Below are 22,172 nucleotides of genomic sequence, written 5' to 3' on the forward strand. Positions count from 1 at the left end.
TGTTATTGATGCCGTTTACATGGGTTGCCCATGATGACAAGCTAATAAGGGGGCAGCACCTGGATTCAAACTCAAGCAGTATAGCTACCAAGTCAGCTTCCTTAGCCCCTACCTATACTGTCTTAATTTTAACAAGATTGTCATTGTCATTGTTAAAAAATATATACTAGAATAGTGGCAATATAAGTACAAAGAAAACTGTTTGGACCTCATCGTCCATAGGGCTTTTACTGGTTCTTAAAGTATTAGTTATCACTGAAAGGATTAAAAGCTTACTTGTGCCTGTTGCAATTTTAACAGCTATGCATACTTAGGGAAACAAATGGACTGATTTGTCACATTAGAATCTTATAGTCCAAGGGAATCATATTCACATAAACAGGGCAGAAATAAATGTTCAATCAATCAGTAAGGGTTAGCCTTATTTTAATAAAACCCTTATTAAGAAAAAAATCTCAGATTCCTATACTAGAAAATGTCAATGTAAGGAATGATTATTCATGTCACAAAGTAGTCTTCATGATTCGCTATAATATTCTTGAATTAGAGCTTCTCTAATGTATTTTAAATATGATTCAATTATAAATATACTACTAATGACAAGATACTTTAAAAAGGGAGTACAATAGTGAGATTTCCATTGGGTTGTGCATTAGAGTCATTAGTGATGTTTTATTAATACAGATTCTTAGATCTCAATAGAGATCTAAAATCACAATCTCCAGGGAATATCTTAAAGAAGCTGTCCTTTCCCCATCCTCCCACCCAACTCACACACATATCCTAGATCATCTTGATTCAGTCAGCTCATTGAACAGTATTTGGAATCTCTGGCATAAGCCATTAAAGTCATAAACAGGTATAAGTAATGCACATTTCAAGTATATGAAGGGAAGCTGTCACACTCTTGTGCTCAAAATAATAAAATGAGAAACCTGCTGAGAGAGAAGGTTATGACTTCTAAGCAAGCCCTTTTATGGTTCCACCTGACACTGACTCAAGAAAGCCCAGAGATTTCAATTTCATATATAGTGTCAGTGGGAATAATTCATGCCTAGTATGATAAATTTTCAGTAACCATAAAGCATATTTTGCTTCCAGTCTTTAAGTTGAGTAAATATAACTAGTTACAGAATGAGTTGGTAATACTTTCAAAATGGGACAGATTATGCATGTATCTAGAAAAGAAGCCAACTTGTTGAGGGTATTCTCATGAGGAAACTAGTCACCTCAGTTGCTACAGTTGATACTGCAAGCAAGTGCAAAAGTGGGTGCTTTGAGTCTACTGAGGTACTACCTGACTTGGGGTAATTTTTTGACTTTTTAATTTCAACTTTCTTATATATATATAAGGATAATAATACTATGTAGATTACTGAGAAAATTAAAGAAAATGTATGTAAAATGCTCACTAGTAGCTGCTTAAAAAATAATAACTCATAATTTTGAGAGTGGATTGGGAGTAGGTCTATGGAATCAGTCTTTCAGATCTCAAAATAGAAAGAAAATTTACAAAAAATTCCACTGAAATTTACCAGTAAGAAGGAAATTAAACTTTACTGACATTTAAAAAAAAAATAAAAAAAAAAATAAACTTTACTGACATTTAAAAAAATGGATGGACACCAGCTCCTTACTTTGCCTGGATGTCAGATGGCCATTTGTCACAGATGGTCCTTGGGGAATTCCTCATCTTGGAGGGGCCAACAATGAGAGTACTGAACTCAGTTTTTAATTGCTTGTATTGCAGTTTATACATACCTACTTAAGTAGATTGGCAGATTACATTATCACAAGTCATAGATACTTTGGAATAATTCATAAGGAGAGAGGGAAAGACTACAGACATCTGAAGGCAAAGTTCTTTAAAGAATTGTCAAATTTGAAGAGTTTAGACATTTTCTTTTATAAAAAGACATGTTCTCCAAAATTTCCCCCTTTTCCTGTGATAGGTGGCTGACAATAGTGTTCTATCCAAGCAGTATTTTGAAAAAATATTTTTCAGATAATAAGGGCTGGAAATGTTTTTCATCATTGTGATCTTCATACCAAAATAAAGTACCACATAATAATAACTCACACAAATGGGAAACTTTTAACCTGTTTAAAAATCTTCCACACGAAGAGTTTTACATCCTTTGTTAAAAAAAAAAAAGATATCTCCCAATTAACTTGCAAAAAGACACAACTGACACTAAGGAAGGTGGAAATTTAGTAGCTGAATTTCAACAAATGATTCTTCAGGATTGGTGGATGAATTGAAATATGAGTGGCACAAATTAACTGACCTCTTTTTATTTGGATCTACCAAGCTTGGAAGCATAATTTTTTTCAACTATGACTGCCATTAAAACTTAGTATTGAAAAAAACCTGTCCTAGCCACATCTTCAAAGTACAGTGCTAAGATTTCAAAAACTACTTAAATATACTCAATTATAATTTTAACATGAACAAAAAGATTCTCATGCCAATAATGCAATTTATTTATTTTTAAAAAGATTTTATTTATTTATTTGAGAAGGAAAGAGAGAGAAAGACATATAGACAAATAGAGAGCTCATACACAAGCAGGGAGAGGGAAAAGCAGATCCATGGTGAGCAGAGATCCCCAACCTGGGATCATAACCTGAACCAAAGGCAGACCCTTAATCTACTGAGCCACCCAGGTGTCCCAATAATGCAATTAAAAATATTCTAAAATAGTCATTTAATCTTTGTGTTGTTTTTAAATTTTCATTCTATAGAAATATATAACATAAGAATGCATAGTACATGCATTTAACATGTTTGTTATATGAAAAATTAAATGTATATCAGGGTGCCTGCTAATAAGTTTTTACTGATGGGATGAGCAATAAAAAAAAGATTAAAGGCAACTGATTCAGAATAAATTTATCAGTGGGATAATTCAAGTCTCTTTTTTTGTGCTATACAAATACATCCTTAAAAAAAAGGGCTAATTCCAAATACCTGTGAAATTTGTTGAGCTTAAAAATTTTGGATGTCTGCCCTTGAGAGTGAGGCAAGCTGGTTTAATAAGCCTGGTAGGTGATTCCACATGATAACAGGATGATGGCAGGCAAAGGGAGGTGGCACAAGGGAGAGGTCTGGGTTATATCTCAGCCTAGCCACATTGTAGTGTGGCTTAGGAGAATCTCTCAAGCTCCCTGAGCCAATCATTTCATTTGCAAAATGGGCATAATCAAATTTACTTTCCAGGGTTTTCCTCAAGAGTGTATGTTGTGAAAAACACATCAGATTGAATCATATTAAATTGCCACTATTTGACATTTGTTGACATACAAAGACAATATTTTCATATCGTTTAACACAAACAGCGTCAGTATATGGAGATGTATTTTCAGAGATAATATTATTGTTTAAGCTCCTTATTTAATTCACATATAAGATTTAGGTGATGTTATTCTTTCTTTCTGACAAGAATAAACAAACACACCCCTAGGACTTACCGTTTTCTGAGAGTCATTGCTTTTTTATGTCTGCCCAGTTTTGCAACCTGTTCATTTCCTGCATTTTGAACTGGGCTGCTCTGCCCATTCATCTTAGTCGGATCAACTCCTCCAAGGCTTGGCTCAGCCTTTGGGTCTCATTATGGGGAGACATGAAACTCATGCCACAGGGTTAGCCCTCATCAAAGGGATAACTCGCATGCCTGATTCTGTGGCAACCAAAGTTTCGTTGGTAGAATTTTAAAAACAAGTCATCGTTTTAATTTATCTTCCATTGAAACTTGAAAGTGCCGTATTAAAAGGGGCAGTTTTTGGCACAGTTTTAGAGCAGGGCTTAAGTCCTTGGTGATTTTAATCATACTCTATCTTAAAGTCTGAAACTTCATAGGCCTTGGGGCTAATATTTGTCTTCCAAGGGCACCTAATTTTCACTTATTAAATGAAACTTTTGATGAACCTGAACATTTTGTCTGGCTGCTTTTCAAGAGAAGAACTAGAAGTTCTTCTTTCTTCAGTAGAAGAAACTAAAGTTTTAAATGTTGATAACTGGAAATTAAAATTTGTCTTAACTGATTCTGCTCTGAGTAAAAAAGTCCAGTCATGTTAACAGAGGGAATGCCGAGGGCAGATTACAGGGAAGCAGGAAGCATAGCAAGGTAGCAGGGAAAGGCTGGCCCAGTCCTACAACTGGCCTCTGCAAAGGATGGGACTGTGCAGACTCAGAGAGGAAACGTCAGGGTCAGGATCAGGAAACCTGGTTGCCATGTTTTTGGCAACCTGTTTTGCTCCTGTTGTTCCTACAGACTGGCTCTGTGATTTATGGTGAGCCGCTTCTTTCTCTCTGGGTTTCAGTTCCCCTACTATCAAATAATGGGCTCAAAATAGATGATCTCTAAATTTCCTTCCAGCTTTCATATTCTATCATTTGATAAAGAAATAACTTGTATTGGTGAATACCAATTATATAGATATATACACATATATATTCCATATGTGTATGTGTGGGTACACAGCTGTGTGCATTTAAAATGATCTCCAGAGACAAAGCAGGAGCAGAATGATACCTTACAGCAGGCCATCAAATGGGAATAGAAGATTCAGAAATAAGAATATTCCTTACTTTATCAATGAAAGATGCCTTGTCTGAATCACCTAATTAATGACGTTAGCTTGTTCATTGTTACGATACAAGCAATTCAGTATTTGTTTTTGCTCTGAGAGAAGTAGTGCAGCATAGCCTTAGTATCCTTACTTAGGTTTTTCTGAACATTGGGCCCTATCTAGATTTAAAGGTGACTGATACAGATACGCTTCTCTCTCTCTCTCCCCTTCCTTTTTTGTAATGGTAAGAGATGTTTAATGGGAAGAATAGAAAAATATATAAAGAATAAAAGTAACTAGTAATCCTATGACTTTAATGAAAACGTTTCATCCACATTTATTTAGATTTTGTTGTTCAGGATTAGTATTAACTACTTTTGTAAGATTATGCTAAAAATTTTTTTTTTAAGTTAATTGAAATTCCTCCCAGTGATTTAAGCAAGAAAAAGGGTCAGACTGCTATTTTAGAAAGATGATTTTGGTTGCAGTGTGGAGTAAAGCTATCAAGCCATGGTGATAATGGGTGCTATCTGCCAATCTTTTTCTGTGTCTCCTCCTGAGCACTTGGTAGAATTGTGTTTCCCTGACTTCTCGAAGTGAGGTGTGACTGCATGGCTTAATTTGACCCATGGTCACCACCAAAACCACCTTAAAGTGACCTATGGTCATTTCTGTATGTACGTATTCAAAAGCCATAGTGCAATTCATCATTTACCCTTCCTCCTGCCCTGGCAACCAGCAATATTTTAAGTGGTAGGTATTCCATCAAGCTGGGTCCCTGAGGGAGAGTGACATGAAGCAGAGGTCTCTTCTCTGCCCCCTCCCCTCGGACAGACATACAGAAAGATGAAGAAACAAACCTTTATTGCTTTAAGTCTTTACAGCTTTGGCATTGTTTTTTCTGCAGCATAACCTTACCATGGTTATTTATACAGAGGACATGACTAGAGGTAGGAAGAGGGGTTGGATATAACCTCGGAAGGAGATGTGATAGTTGCAGTAGGCTTGCAGATGGGAAGATGTATTTGACAGACATTTAAGAGGTAACAGCGGGGCTTGATAATCAAAAAGATATGAGGATTGAAGGGGAAGATAGAACTAAAGATGATTCCTAGGTCTTGATTTGGGTAACTGGGAGGTTCATGGTATCATTGATATTGTGATCACTGAAGGAGAACAAAATGTGGTTGAGGATATGAAAAAAAGTTGGAAGATGATGAGCCACTTTGGGCCCTAGTAGACTTGAGATATCTGGGACATCTGAATGGAGATGGTTAATGGGTGGTTGACTGTACTGCAGCCCAAAACTGAATGAAGTAGAAAGAATAGTACGTTTTTTCCAATCTATTTTCTTCACTCATGTTTAAGTATGAAATAATATAGTGAATACTATACCCTACCTTTTTGTGTTTGTTTGCTTTAGACACTATTTTTGTTGAAATGTTCTTTTGAACAAATTTTGTTCTTGATTGTGGACTGTGGTGTATTTTGCCTTCTTCTCTATAGAGGCATAGGGCCACATACTAAGAATCTTGAAGTTGTTTGACAGCTTTCTTGCCTTATTATCTTCCACATGTACATCATCCAGCTTTCCCTTAGTGTATTAGTTTCCTGCCACAGCCATAACAAAGTATCACCAATTGGGTGGCTTAAAGCAATAGAGATGTATTACTTCCAAGTTCTGGAGGCTTGAAGTCCAAAATCAGGTTGGGAGCAGGACCATCCTCTCTCTAAGGTTGCATGCTTTTCCCTCAGCTTCTGGTGTTGCCAGAAATCCTTGGCATTCCTTGGCCTATAGCTGTCCAACCCACTCTCTGCTCCTGTCATCACATGGCATTCTTTCTCTATCTCTGTGTCTTCTTCACATGGCCATCTTCCTATAAGGACACCAGCCAGATTGGAATAAAGGCTTACCATAACTAATTACATCTGCAATTACCCTATTTTCAAATAAAGTCATATAGTGTGACACTAAGGGTTAAGACTTCAATGTATTTTGGTGGGGATAAATTAACCTATATCACTTGGTAAGACTGTGATAATCCAAAAATTTCAATGCCTTTAACAACAAAGTTATTTTGGTTGATGTTCATATTTGGCATTGGCTGCAGTTTGGCTCTAACTCTGAGACTCTGCTCCATGTATCTTGCCATTTTCAGGATCCAGGCTGAAGGAGTAGTCACTATCTTGTTCATGTGGCAAGGAAAACTTCCAATGGCTGAACTACACAATGGCTTATAAAGCTTCTGCATATGTCACTTCAAATCACCCTTCATTGGCTAAGACAGGTCATGTTGCCAAGACTTTAAGAATTAGAAGAATATGTATTGAGCACCTGCCACATATTAGGTGGTCAATAAATGGGAGGAACCATTTCAACAGCGAGTCTTTTGACAAAAGGTTGGTTGCCCCATCTTTTCATTCTGGTAGTTTTTCCAGGACATGAACTACATCTTCTTTTTCTTTTGTGTTTCTCTCCATGTTCTATATATCAAATGTCTGGCACATGTTAATACCCAATAAAGTTTCTGTGAATAAATGAATGAATATGAAGCTTGCATTCATCTTGCTTTTTACATCCTGATGAAAAAGATCTCAGCTACTAAAACCCCAAAGCACATAAAGATGAACATTTCACTTGAAAAAATCACTTGGTAAAAACTCAAAATCCAAAAATCACCTATTACTTCTTTTGAATCTTCTATTATTAATATGAAAACTGCTACCTGAAAACATTTTTTTTTTTTTCACATTTTTTAAAAGATGCATTTATTTTAGAGAGAGAGCAAACAAGCAAGGGCAAGGGAGAGTTGCTGACTCCCTGCTGAGCACAGAGCCCCACATGGGGCTCCATTTCACAACCCTGATATCATGACCTGAGCCAAAATCAAGAGTCAGGCACTCAACCCATTGAACCATCGTGGCACCCCTCTAGTGGCCACATTTTTAAAAGGGAAAAATGGAAATGAATGTTGAAACCATATTTTACTTAGACATATATCTAAAATGGTATGTACCAGGAATCCCTGGGTGGCTCGGCGGTTTAGCGCCTGCCTTTGGCCCAGGGCGCGATCCTGGAGTCCCGGGATCGAGTCCCATGTTGGGCTCCTGGCATGGAGTCTGCTTCTCCCTCCTTCTGTGTCTCTGCCTCTCTCTCTCTCTCTCTCTCTCTCTCAAATAAATAAATAAATAAATAAATAAATAAATAAATCTTTATTTATTTATTTATTTTTTTTTATTGGTGTTCAATTTACTAACATACAGAATAACACCCAGTGCCCGTCACCCATTCACTCCCACCCCCCGCCCTCCTCCCCTTCCACCACCCCGAGTTCGTTTCCCAGAGTTAGCAGTCTTTACGTTCTGTCTCCCTTTCTGATATTTCCCACACACTTCTTCTCCCTTCCCTTGTTTTCCCTTTCACTATTATTTATATTCCCCAAATGAATGAGAACATATAATGTTTGTCCTTCTCCGACTGACTTACTTCACTCAGCATAATACCCTCCAGTTCCATCCACGTTGAAGCAAATGGTGGGTATTTGTCATTTCTAATAGCTGAGTAATATTCCATTGTATACATAAACCACATCTTCTTTATCCATTCATCTTTCGTTGGACACCGAGGCTCCTTCCACAGTTTGGCTATCGTGGCCATTGCTGCTAGAAACATCGGGGTGCAGGTGTCCCGGCGTTTCATTGCATGAAAACATTTTTTAAATGAGTTTTAAGAACTTTATTAACCCAGAGTTTATTCGTGGAAGGGAATTTTATTGCTCCCAGGGATAGCATCTCGCCTTTCCTAATCCTCACACCATGTATCTTTCTTCAACTTGATTTTTCATTATCTAATAAATTTATGCTTATTTTTGCTAAACACTCTTGCCCCTCTCTGTTCCTAGGTTAATTACACTAGACATTTTTGAACCAGTTCCCCGCAATATTGTAATGATCAACTCTTATATTTACTCATGTTTATTTATGTTTTAATTTTTGACTCCTTAGTATTTTAAATAGTTTAAAAATAAAAATATCAATAAGTTAAAGGCACCAAGATTAACTGAAGAGACATATTAGAAAAATATTCTGGAAGATAAAGATATCAAACTGTATTCATCCACAAAAGTTTTTACCCAAGATAGGATAGGAAAACAAGGGACGCCTGGGTGTCTCAGTGGTTGAGTGTCTGCCTTTGGTTCAGGGCATGATCCTGGAGTCCCAGGATCAAGTCTCACATCGGGCCCTGCATGGAGCCTGCTTCCCCCTCTGCTATGTCTCTGCCTTTCTCTGTGTCTCTCATGAATAAATAAAATCTTAAAAAAAAAAAAAAAGGATAGGAAAACAACTAATCATTTTGGCGGGGAGGGGGTAGCTCTTCAAATTACTGCAAGGTAGCACAGATATTTCTAAAAATACTTGTGGAATAAAAGTTTATCAGATTACCTATTTTTATGGTTGTACAATTGAAAAGAAAATAGAAAAAATATCTTTTTTCTGAGACTGTCTTACCTCCTTGGACCTTACTTTAGTCAACCTCTAAAAATTACTGTGTATCTCTGCAGAGGCACCACACGAAATTTAGATTCCATTCCTTTAGAAACAGGGCTGAGGAGAGGCCAGTTCCTCACCAAGATCAGGGCCCCCAAAGCTGCAGGGAATGCTCAAAACCAGGGCCTACCCAACACTTTTTCTTAGCCTGGCAATCCAGCTTGCTCTCAACTGCCACAGATATGCAAATCCAAGCATGTTCTTTATCTCCTCTTTAGAAGTTTTATTTTCATATTCAATTCAATTAAAGAATTGTGCAGAAATTATCTTTTTTAGAAGTGTAAAAATTACTGGAAAAATTACAAAAGTTGGCATCTACACTGAGGCTGGTGCCATCATTCCTTGGCATCTCAGAAGCAAGGATAGCTTTACTACTAAGAACTCTACTGTGCCTGCCTAAGAGCAAGCTAAACAGAAGCTAATGGTAAATGCCTTCAATACTTTTTGAAAAAATCCATCAAAGGTTTTGCTGAATGATATTTATAAGGGCCTTACTGTTCTCTTTCAAAAACTGAAATGCCCTTCTCCGACACTCAAAAAAAATCACTTGTGCTTTTCATCTTCCCGTCTTAGAGTGTAAACATTGTTTTGAGTGAAAAGAGCTGAAGGAGCGCTTACTTTCCCTTGAAATTTTATTTTTAAATAAGAGAGGGAGAAAATCCTTTTTCTGACTAATACTAATAATACAGGTCAAAGTGTCAGGCAATATACAATTAAATGGAAAACAAAAAAGGTTCCCCCTCTTTTTCCCACAGCACAATGGCACTGGAATATAAATTACCGATGAAGATGAAATAATACTTCAAAGCCTGTAGGGCAGGGCAGTGCAGTGTTTACAAAGTATTTTCTATGGCATGATGAGACATTAAAGATGATGGTAACCCATGGGCTTGAGAGTGTTACTGAATAGTCTCAAACTAGCATGAGGTAGGATTTTAGGTCCCTATAGCCCGTGACCCCATGATATGCTTTGTTTCACAGGGCAGCTGCAGTTATCAACAGATGTTTCAGCAATAAATAATTGGTATCATCTCAGAAAAGACCCATCTACCTGGGGAGAGGGCATAATACCAAAAACACTGCCCAGCTATTACAGCCACATTCATCTCCCATCTCTCCAGGTTTCTTGGGGAGCGTACTGCAGGTGTTTTTTCTGGGAGAGAGTGAACAAACTCTCTCAAGTCAGCAAGCTTTGTGTGGAATGTAAAAGAGGTTGGCCCCTGCCATAAATTTCTGTCTGTGGCCACACACCAAAGGAGAAAAGATTGGGGGTAGGAAAGGAGGGGGGTGCATATAGGGAGGTAGGAAATGAGGGAGGCTGTGGAGAACAGAAAGAGAAGCGTACAACATATATAATTTTCTTGATTATGTTCAGTCTAAGGAGAATAACATTATAAATGACTCTTAATTTCACCAAAACTCAGGCACTCAGCATAAGTCTATGCTTAACTTTGATCTGTTATTCGTGGAATTAAGTTTAATTAAATTAAACTTAGCAGTGTTTACACTCTAAGTGTAATGCGAATTTTAAAAGTAGAGGGGAAACTTTTTATGGGAAGGATTCATTTCAAGGCAAAGAAAACCAGGGCAAGTTTAGATTTGTGAAAAAACCATAAGAAGAGATAACTTGGCTGAAAAGACAAGGTCAGCAGCCTTTGACTAATTTTTTATTTCAGAACAGAGTTTCGTAATTAATTGATTATTAAATCAGGGCCATCCAGCTTCAGTAAAGTATAATATTGAAATCAATGGAGAATGGGATAAAAACAAATCACGGAATTCACTTGAGATACTTTTGACAAGCTAAGATATCAAAAGTCGCACGAGTTCACAGAGTGCTATAGTTCTCTTATTTACAAAACAGAGTGGTTTGGTAATTGTGCACTTGGGGTCTGACACAATAGGAAAGCATCCTAAGAGTCTTTAGGAGGTGTGGTTACTTAATTTATAGCTTGCTGGGGAAGCTAAAGAAAATGATGCTGAGAGTTCAAAAAGCTCCCAGGTTAAATACATCAGGGGCCAAAGAAGCCTAATGGACTGATTCTTAGAGCTGCCACTAGTAATCTTGTGAGCTGGACACAAACATCTTAAATTCCCTATGTCTCCATTTCCCCCAACCATGACATCCGTGCAGTATACAGAGGGAAGGTAGAAGAAATAATAAATGGATCCTTAAAACGGTCTAACTAAGCAGCTTGTCTCCCAACTCACATTAACCCCCAAATGCACCAAGACCAAATTTTCAAAAGTTTTTCTGCAAAAGTCACTATCAGCTTCATGCACTGAGGGGGATCTGGTGGTTGTGGGATGGACTGGTTATGGTGGTGTGCTCTGTCATCCCCACTTAGCCTATGTTTGAATTTCAGAGGAACTTTCTAAGCCCCAAAGGTCAAAAGCAGGGTTCCCTCCTTCTCTGAAGCGATCCTGTTCTCACCTTCTTTGGAAGCCTTGAGAGTTCTATGCCACCAATGGCCAAATCACCCAAGGCTCTCCAAGCAAGTAAAGCAACCATTGGCTTTTCAGGAGCTGGTCTCAGTCTAAACAAGTTCCTGGAATTGATGGGAAGGAGAGTTTGCTTTTATTGTTGGTCTCCTGCAACCTTCACATTGGAGTCTCCTTTACACCTTACCTTGCCCCTTCTCCCCTCATATCCCTGGTCAGGCTCTCTAATTTTCCCCTTCGCTCTTCATTCTATTCTTTTATTTAGAAGGCTGGTTCTCAAACTCAGGCATGCACAAGAATCATCCGGAGAGCTTGTCTAACGCTCATTGTTAGACTCCCAGCCCCAGAGTTCTTGATTTGGTAAGACTGGGGGCGGAGGGTAAGAATCTGAATATCCCACACATTTCCAGGTAATCAAGTGCTCCTGATGTGAGGTCTTATTTTAAGCATCACTGCTGAAGAGCTCCCCGTTCAATAAAATAGTAGCCCTAGTCACATGTGGCTATTTATATAGAAAATGATTTAAAAAGTTAAATAATACTTAAAAAAGTCAGTTCTTCAGTCATACTTGCCACTTTTCAAGTGCTGGAGAGCCATAGGTGGCCAGGGTCTAATGTATTGGGCAGCAGAGATATGGAACATTTTCATGATTGCAGCAAATTCTACTGGACAGCCTTACATCTTGCTTTAGAGTAAACAAGTCTCAAGGATTCCACCTGACAGAGAATTGGCAGTGAGATGGAGGAAGGAGTAGTGCCACCACTCACTGGTCTGTTCCCCTGGACACATTAATTTCCCTGCACCTTAATTTCCTCATCTGCAAAATGGGGATGATGATGGTAATAATCACCGGAGGGCCGTTTTGAGAATTAAATGAGGTGATTCATGTGCAAGCACTTTGTAAAATCTACAGTGACAGACAAATTATAGTTTTTATTCCATTCTGCTTTTCCACCTATACCAAGACTGCAAATTTAAAATCCCTGGCTCATCACTGCCTTCTTTCCAGATATTCATTCTCCTTTGCCTGCAGTTCCCAGTCTACTTAGCCCCAGTCTATTTGTTTATTTTTTGGGGGAGGGGTGTGGGAAAAGTGGGGGCTTTACTATTTTTATTAAGCCTCCAAAAAATGCCATTTTATGTATGTAGATCAGGGAATCTTTCTCAGATTTCTGTTTTGATAGGCAAAGACAAAGTCTATACATTCATTTTGAGATGATCCAAAAACACATTCCCATATAAACTGAAACAAAGATTTTAGGATATCAGTGCTTGTAATGCCTGATCTCCAGATAATTAATATTTTTATATGAGAAAAAAAATATAAAAGCTAATAGACTCTCTTCCTTGGCAATTGTCAGAGAGACTGTAGGTAACAAACAATGCTACCAAAAAGAATAGTGGCACTCCCTGTAGCATCCCCAGAACCTAAGGCTGAAATCTGAGCTCAAGTCTGAGTTCATGTGCTATTCCTGAGTCCTTCTTCTATCCAAGGTAGAGATATCAGTTTGATTAATTTCCAGTAAGAGAGCTGAGGAATAAACAGGTCAGTGACTCTGATTCCATGCTTCCTGAATAGCCTGTGTCGTGAGGAGATAAGGGAGTGAGGAGGATCCTGGGTTTGGGCAGGGGGTGGTGGGTGTGCGGCAGACAGCAAGTCATATTGATGAAATAATGGTGAATTTATTTTTTTAAGCTAGTCAACTTAAAAAAAAGCATTTCAAAATAAAAATGTTATGACATATGGCAGGATCAAAACTACCGCTTCCAGCCTACCAAGGATATAATACATATTTCTGGATGACAGGTTTCTTGGTAGACCCACTGACCACCCTTCTTCACTTTTACTTGATTTGGCTTTCCAACAGAAGGCCTTATAGGCAAGCAATGTTTCTAAAAGGTATTTCCCCCACATTAGTCAATCTGGCAGAGCTGACCATAAGGGTAGGGGCTGTCTTATGCTTCAAAGAAATTTAATCTATTAGACCACTTAGAGACTAAATGCCTCACTTTGGGGTGTCAGAGGAACAGGTGGTGTGGCTTTTCCTACCAGTAACTGCTGCAACCCGGCGCCAATCACATCCTGCAGGTTTGTTTTGTCCTCTGGGCCCACGGCTTGTTTGTACTGCCACTTTTCAGGCACGAAGGGCCACTTCATTTCCTTTGCCTCCTGGATCAGGGTCCTTAACTCGCTGGGGAGTGAAGCTGAAAAGGTCAGAGTTCAGGTAAGGAAATGGCAGTCAAAGAAAAGGCTGTTGAGTTACCAATGTTATGATGAAGCACCTCAGTGGCAAAAAAAAAAAAATTTCTTACCTCTTGCTGGTTAGTCTAAAGCTGGTGGTTCTGACTCAAAGAATAATAGCGCAAAGCTATCTGTCAGGGGTGGCCCTGGTCTACTTTGCCCTTCAGGTAAATTGGGGTAGTCAGGCATTAAGAAAGGTTTTTAGCAGGAAGTAAAACACTTCAGTGACTATCTCTGCATGAAGAATCAGAGAAAGGAATGAAGGAAATATTATTTTCCTTGTAAAATGAGAATGGGCCTGTGATGGAATGACACCTGGGACTTGTGGCAGCTGGGTAATGCAGAGTCAATTTGTACAAACTCTTTTTACTTCTCCAAGACCTCACCTCACTTCATCTCATACTTTCACTATGGACTACATTTGAATATAGACAATTAATACAAAAAACCCAAATGCAATTTGAAATGGTATCAATGTATTGTGAAATGTCCCTGTTTTACATTAGTAGATACATTTGATCTCTTCCTGGGTGCCAAACCTAATTATAGAGGTCTACAATCTCCTTTCCAAACTTGGAAAACGCAAAAAGCTCTGGAAACGAGAATGTTTTTTCTTAAGTTTAGCATCCAAACCAGACTTGAATTGACTAAAGGCTCTTTATGGTCTTGTTTATCTTACTTAGTGAGATTAGCCAAAAGTTTTGCTGCAAAGATTTTAATGTTTGACTGTAGATGCTGCCCCAACTTCTGCTGGAGTGTGAATGTAACAGATGGCCCCTGCACCAGACTATCTTCCTAACATTTGAAAGAATTCTGAATTCCCAAGCACATGTGAACTCCCAGTGTTTTGGATATGGCGTTATGGACCTGATTATATGACTGCCAATTATAAATCCTTAGGTGCTTGTCTTGCAGACATTTCATACTTAAAAAGTATCCAAAGTTGAACTCACCATCTTTTTTCTAAATCTGTTTCTCTATTCTTTATTTTGATGAATGCTACCACCATTCACTGAGTCACCCAAGCCGAAATCTAGAAGTCAGTCAAGGCTTTTTGCTTTCTTCCTCCCTCAATCTAACTGGTTATCGGGTTCTATAGATCCTAAAAATCCATTTCCTCGTTTTCATTATCAGTAACTCTTGTCTGAATCACCACTTCCTGTCTTGCTCCATCCACTCCAACTTCCACACTGTTGGTCCTCATTTTGCTAAAACACAAGATAGACCAGGCCATTGCCCTGTATAAAATTCTTTAATGGTTTTGTATATCTTGTCTTCATTTTTTCATTGCTCTCTCCCAGTTTTATCATGATCAAGCTCAGGCCCACTGGCTTCAGGGCAAACATGGCTACTTCTTATCAGCCTGCCATGATTACCCTGTGGAATTAAAATGTCTCTCCTGAGTGCTCCCAGACTCCAAAATGCATGGCTTTTCAGTGTTCATTCCATTGCTCTGTAATCACACTGTCCTCTCATTGGACTTTGAGCTCCCTCAAGACAGGCATCATGTCTTATCATTGCTGTAAATCACACCATGATGGTTAAAAGAAGGATTAGTCTTATATCTACATGAGACATGCTAAATAGGAAAAAAGAGATATGATAGAGTGAAAAACAAAAAGAAGAGAAGGAAGAAAACCTAACTCTGCCTTAGTCTATGATGCCCATCTGTGTCCTTGCCACCAACTGGGCAAATGTAAGGAATACTGCTGATGGGAAAACATTGCTTGGTATTGAGGAGATATCAAATGGGCCACAGCAATGAGTAATCTGTATGGACTTCTGAGGATGATTTACAAATATCACACTGAAACCATTGCTCTCTGATTCAGCAATCCAAAACTACTGAGCACCAGCTATGTGATAGCACTCCTCCAAAGAAAGCAGAGCCATATTAGGAGGCTATGTGGTCATAATCTGTTAGAAAGCCTGGCCCTCTGATGGCCAAAAGTGTTCCAATATATATGTAGAGAAAAAAATTAAATATTTTATTTATTTGTGAGTGAGAGAAGAGAGAGAGAGAGAGAGAGAGGGAGAAGAGGGGCAGAGGGGGAGGGAGAAAGAATCTAAAGAAGATTCCACACTGAGTAGAGAGGCCAATGCAGGGCTGAAACCGACGACAGTGAACCCATGACCCAAGAGTTGGCCATTTAACTAACTGAGCCACTCTTGGTGCCCCTAGAAAAAGTTTCTTAAATGATATTTCTAAATAGTAAGGATTAGGATCACTATTTAGTCCTATTCACTTAGGTCATTCCAATGGGGTCCCAGTGTACTTACTAATAGTGCTCCTTCTCACTCTCAAGTGTCCCATTTGACTGATAAATTGTTTGGACATTCTGTCCATAAGGATCAAGCTCAAGAGTCAAATGGGTAGTCAAATGACAACTGGAATCTGATTTTTGGATTCAAAGAATTTCACCATACACTGGCACTATATAAATATTTTCTTTTTTTTTCATGATGACAGAGAAAAATCTATTCCATACAACTCATTTTTGCCTTCCTCATACCACACCTTTCCCTGAAGATCATGCCAGAACCTGGATAGTCCACTGTGACATATTGAAGTAAATGGTGCCTTTGAAATACATTTTAAAAATATGTCTACATTTAGAGTTTAGTTCCTTCTCTATTTTTGAGGAAGTTGCTGGGGGTAGTCTCCCAGGTTGACAGGGACAATTTCTGAGGGAAGAGTATAGGGTTGAGAGGAGGAGAGGGAACAAATAAAATCACAGAAATCATGTTCAAGTCCTCTGACTTGTCCTGTCACCATAGGTGACCTTGTAATAATGCTTTTCTCTTGGAGTACATGCGAATGACAACTTTGGTGGCAGCACAGTCTGCCCACAGTCTGCCCACCTGTATTAATCAGAAACCACCTACTAAGGGAAGAACTGAATGCTCAGACCACATTCAGTTGTACTGATGGTGCTTGGAGTGGATCATGCAGCTTGCCCCCATGGGGATCAATTAATGCTGAGATAGATTGTCAATGGCTCAGCATAGATTTCCTCTCCCATTGGCTTATCAGATTCAGCCAAGCCCAGCAGTCAGCCCCTGAAAGAGCAGTACCCTCTTCTGCTTCTCTACTCCAAGCAGCTTACCTGAAGGGCCATTGCTAATTGAGTGATTTTGTGGCCCTAATTTGCCATACCTGGAACTAAACTGATTATTTCTCCTATTCTGTGGCACTTGGGAAGAAAAAGAAGAAAATGCTACCCAATTGGGGGCTCTGAATTTTCACTAGGGAGAACACAAAACTTAAAGGAATTTGGGCTGAAGAGACAAAGGATGCCATGTAACAAAAGGACAAGAGAAAAACTTCAGTAGATAGAACACAACATACTGCCCCTGGGGAGAACTAGAACAAGCAGCAGTGAAGCATGTTCTGGAGGTACCTGCTGTTCCCTGACAAGGGGCTAACACCTGCCACTGTGTGCTCAGGCTGATGGGTACAAATAACTAGCAAGCAAAATCACACTGTTGTGTTTCTGGCCAGTAAATAAGGAAAATGCATAAACTAAGGTATTGAGAAACAATGGAACATAGGGCACTTAATCTTGAAAGAAGCATAAATGACAGATTACAAAAAATTTAAGACATCTATAGGTACCTAAAAGTGACTGTAAAAAATGTGTGTGCCTATATACAAGAATGTAGGGCAAAGGCTCCTCCAGAATGTTTTCCCATCACATAATCCTCAACAACAAAAGAAATGGGAAGTATGTATTTTGTGTAGTAATCTTATTTCTGCAAGGAATAGAAAATCACTAAAAATACAAAGAAAAATATTAAAAGGCCATAAAAGGGACACACTTGTAGAAATAGAGGAAAATTTATTCAAATGCTAAAAAGAAATCTAAGGAAAAAAGATTTTCTCTCCAAAACTGGCTATGGAAGAAATAAGAAATACTTTAACTCTCTAGACTTTGTGATCAAAACTTCCCAAACAATGACCTATCTAAAACCATGAATGGCATAAACTATGAAATGAGCAAAAGGCCAAATTCTTATACCCCAATAATGATGCAATCAGTATTTATCAGTAGGAGAGGATTTATTTTACAAACGGCATGTGAATGCATCATGAGAAATGTGTCAATTGAACCAATGAGATGACATATTTATGGAAACCATAGAAGCCTATGAAAACTGATGAGGCACAAAAGCCTAGTTTGAAAAAAAGTATGTGCCACCATTCAGAAGTTGCTTCAATTTTTTAATAATTGAAATTTACGTGCACCAGCCCACTTGCACGCTTTGTTCTTCTTGAACTAAACTGTTTTCTTGTAGCCTCATGTTTACTGAAGCCTAAAATTAGAACTGACAGCAATTCACTGCAACAAAGTGGGCTTCCTCCCCTGCCCGTCCGCCTGCAGCCCATGTCCCATTCATGCCCTAGAAATCCACTCATCTCTCGGTGGTCATCTGCCAAGAGAAGAAAAATAGGGCAGAGATGAAAACATGTCGTTCAGGCAGGGGAGTTGAGAGCAAACCTGCTGGCTTCCCCCTTCCCCCAGTGCCCCCCATCAGGACCTCACCTCTGTACTGCTGGTCCTCGCCCTTGTCCTCCTGCGACACATCTGACGCCTCCAACAAGAGTTGGTCCAGCACTTGCTTGCACTCTTGCAGTAGTGTAGCTATAGCTTTTTGATTATTCATGATAATTACTCTTCCTCAATGATGAGTCAAGTGTCCCCGGGTCTATGGTGATCAATTACTCAGAAGAAGACATCGATTCTCAATAAAAGAGTCCCTTCAAGGCGGAGGTACCTGGTGAACAAAGGCGGGAGAAAGATGATTAACTGAAGCATCATCAATTATCTGTAAGACTCAAGCAGGGAGGGATAATAGGGCAAACACATGAAAATACATGACAGCCCCTGAAGACTTTATTAGGGGAGTGTGTGAAATTACTGCAGGGCCTGGTCTAGATGGGCAGCACCTCGAAGGCGTCAGAGAGCAAAAGGGAGAGGCTCCTCGTGCAGACCTTGGTTACCCGCAGTGATGTCAGTGGAGTCCCACGAAGCCAAATGAAATGAATATACCCTATGATTTATGTATCTCCTGCATACTTTACATCAGTGTCTCTGGATCCCAGTGGCACCACACTTTCTGTCTGTCTGGAAGTCTACAGGAAGCATCTGGCTAACAGTTCTAATATTCAGATACAAGCCCATGGTGATACGAAGTTTACCATTCTCATAACCCACTACTGATTTCCCCTGTGAAGTATTCTTCATGGTACTTAGCATCATATAATTTGGACCAAGATAGGCAATGACAGATGCCAAATTTAAAGCTCTTCACAGCCAGGCAGGTTGCCAAATAAAATAGAGAAATGTATCTTAGATAACTCAATTTCCTAGATCTATCATATGGATGAGTTTATCATATGGATGGGTGAATCTACTTATATTGCTATTTCACATATGTACAGTTGAGAGATTTCATATGTAAATGTGAATATGCTGTAATAATCTATGGCAGTCAAGGTAATTTAAAGAACAAAATAAATTACTGACAGTACAAAAATGCCTGGCAAATAAATACCAGAAAGTCACTAGATTAACAAATCTTTTTGTCTGCCTTCCCTTTATTAAAGAATGTACATTGTAAACAAAACAAACTTCCTTTTGTTTTGTTTATAATGAACAAATGAAACAAAGAAACTCTTTCTGAGTTTGTCAGAATAGAATGTGGAGCTGCTGTCTGGTTTAGACACCCTTAGAGGGCACATAGAATTTTATTACCAAAGCAAGAGAGTCTGAAAGGGAAGAGAGTAACAGATAAATGGATGGCTCCAGTCCCTTTGTCTTCTAACTTAATACATGCAATGAAGTAATCACTGAAAATCTTAAAGCTGTGAATTATTGTGTAAGTGTTGGATAAAAAGGCCTCACTTTAAGAAGCTAGTTTTGAATTTCAAAAAGCAAGATAACATTTTTTCTATTTTATTTTTATTCTAAGACTTAACAGGAACACAAAATGAAGGATGAGCTAATTGTATAATCTACACTTTTCATTTTTCATTCTAACGTGACTGGTATACTCTATATGCTTTGGATTTAAACACACACACACACACACACACACACACACACTCTTTATACAGATAAATGGCCAAAACAAAATTTTAGGATGTTACAGGCTTGTTTCATTAAAATAATTGTGTATTGTTGGTGAAGAATATAAGTAGAGTATTTGAATACAAAATTCTTATGACTTGAAAGAATATTCACAAAAGTTGAGATCATAACCCCCCCCCAAAAAAAGTTGAGATCGTGAGGAATTAGTTACTAGAAACATTTAAGCATAACTATAAATTAAATTTCTCTTCTGTGTAAGACGTTTGAGAAAGTACTCCTGTATGGTTTGGGTTGTTGGACTAACTGTTTTTCAATGTCCCTTTTAGCTCAAGTGTTTTTAAGTCAATGTTGTGTAGTAAGAGCTGACCATTAGCTTGTCTTTCTACGAAAGGAATCAAGAAGTAAGGGCTGGTCAGAGAGCTAATTAGTGGACTACTGTGCGTAAGAGGCCATGTAGCTATGGCATTCCATTCCCACCATTCTTGAAAAAGGGAGATGTGGCTAGAATGGGAGGTTAGTATGGTGATTGAGAAATGCAGTTGGTGATTGGGAAAGTTAACAAACTTTGCTTGCAATTAGCTATGGGTGAATAGGACGCATTCCCTTTTCTTCAAATAAAACCAAGAAGGAGGTTCTTTTTTTTTCTAGGATCCTTTTTAGGACTTCGTGTAGAAAGAGGGGTATAATAAGTAAATATGAAGAGTTCATGCACAAAGAAATAATACTGTACTGTAATATACTTTTACATCATCCCTTTGTCTAAAAGGCATATAGTAATGTTTTATTGGTGCCATATTATCCTTTTAAGGTAGAAAGCTGTCTTTTGTTATACTGAAAAATTAAAATAAATCTTAATTGCTCTGTTTCTGTAAGTGTTTAAACAGAAATAGCATGTAGTAATAGAAAGCAGACTTGGTTATAGGAAAATTGTTACATATAATAGTGTTCAACAGATATTTGTGACTAATTCTATTTCATTCTCATCTTTAAGTATTTGTGATACCTTTGAGATTCACTTTGAGACTCATTTTTCTTCTCTGTATTTTATGGGGGTTAAGTGGGAATAATTGCTAATATATTTCTAGGTCTTAAATTACATACTCAGCAGCCTATCTATTGCTGAAGAACATCTGATACTTATTTACTGAATAATTCCTGGCTCTTTTGAGAACACTTAAGTATAATATTTTTATGTACACTTTTTTCTGTGGTTTAGAAATGTTGGCTTGAATCTTAGAGGTGGATTACTAAATAAATATAACTCTGCTTTTGTTCCCTCACTTGAAACCCGGATGCCTAATGCACAGGATCATAAATCTCCTCCTTTTGTCTAAGTGCTGTGAAAGAGAGATAAGCTATGTGGTTCTGTGAGGGAAAACAACAGGACTTGACCTAATAATTTGGGTAAAACAAGAGAAGGTGAATGGGGGATTCCCTAAGGATGTGATGTTGGAATTAAACTCTGTAAGAAGAACAGGGCTTAATGAAGTTAAAATGGTGAAGAACAGCCCTGATGTAGAAAGAAATATAGAGGAAATGAAAGAAGGCCAAATTAGTTGACCTAGAGATAAAAGGAGAAAGTTGATATGGGGTGAGTTTGGAGAGTTAAGTAGGGGTTGTTCAGGTTGTTTAGCTGGCACCTGTGTGCCAGGTAAGGAATTTTGTGCTTACCCTAAGTGTCATAGGACACTACTGGTAGCAGGAGGAACATGAGCAGATTTGCATCTGGAAACATTCATTCTGTTTGGATTGTAGCGTATATTAGGGGAAGAGAGGAAGAAGGTGATTGCAGGTAGATCAGTTGGGCATTTATTGCAACAATCCAGGTGAGAAATATCAGATCACCAGACCAGAGTAATAGAGATACAGAAAATTGGACAAATTTGAGGGCTGTTTAGAGAATAAATGCAGTATTGCTGTTGGATGGATATGAATGTCCTTGAAAAGAATCCTGAGTTTTTTTTACTTTACCATAGCTCAAAGTGGAATGGATAATTTTACCATACTTTGAGACAAGGAACATAGAAGAGATCTTCTATGAAAAGATATAAATACATCTTACATTTTGTATTTCTAGCAATAAAGACAGTAAGGAAGATAGGTCATACTGTCCAGAATAAGCAATTGGATTTTATTTTATTTTTATTTATTTATTTTTTTTAGCAATTGGATTTTAACCAAGAAAGTATTTCTAAAAAAACAAAAAGAGATTTCTGAGATAATTAATATTTAGTACTTGTGACTTCCCAAAATGTACTGAGGATATTCTTTATACT

The 22,172-nt window shown here is 38.2% G+C and overlaps 1 protein-coding gene across 17 annotated transcripts in view; it reads right to left on the reverse strand.

The window, feature by feature from the left end:
• The window catches only part of ALPK1 (alpha kinase 1), a 136,298-nt gene that overhangs the window by 44,408 nt on the left and 69,718 nt on the right, over positions 1-22,172 (reverse strand). For 16 of the 17 annotated variants that reach the window (XM_038581883.1, XM_038581882.1, XM_038581871.1 and 13 more), the window contains 2 exons: positions 18,349-18,580; positions 13,613-13,767 (listed from right to left, as the gene is read on the reverse strand). In XM_038581883.1, coding sequence (XP_038437811.1) covers positions 13,613-13,767; positions 18,349-18,469 — 276 coding nt within the window. In that variant the 5' untranslated portion in view covers positions 18,470-18,580. Of the gene's footprint in view, positions 1-13,612; positions 13,768-18,348; positions 18,581-22,172 lie in introns of those variants that run through there. The other variant, XM_038581885.1, reaches the window with a different exon arrangement.

Source organism: Canis lupus, chromosome 32 (genome assembly GCF_011100685.1).
Source record: "Canis lupus familiaris isolate Mischka breed German Shepherd chromosome 32, alternate assembly UU_Cfam_GSD_1.0, whole genome shotgun sequence".
Lineage (NCBI taxonomy): Eukaryota > Metazoa > Chordata > Mammalia > Carnivora > Canidae > Canis > Canis lupus.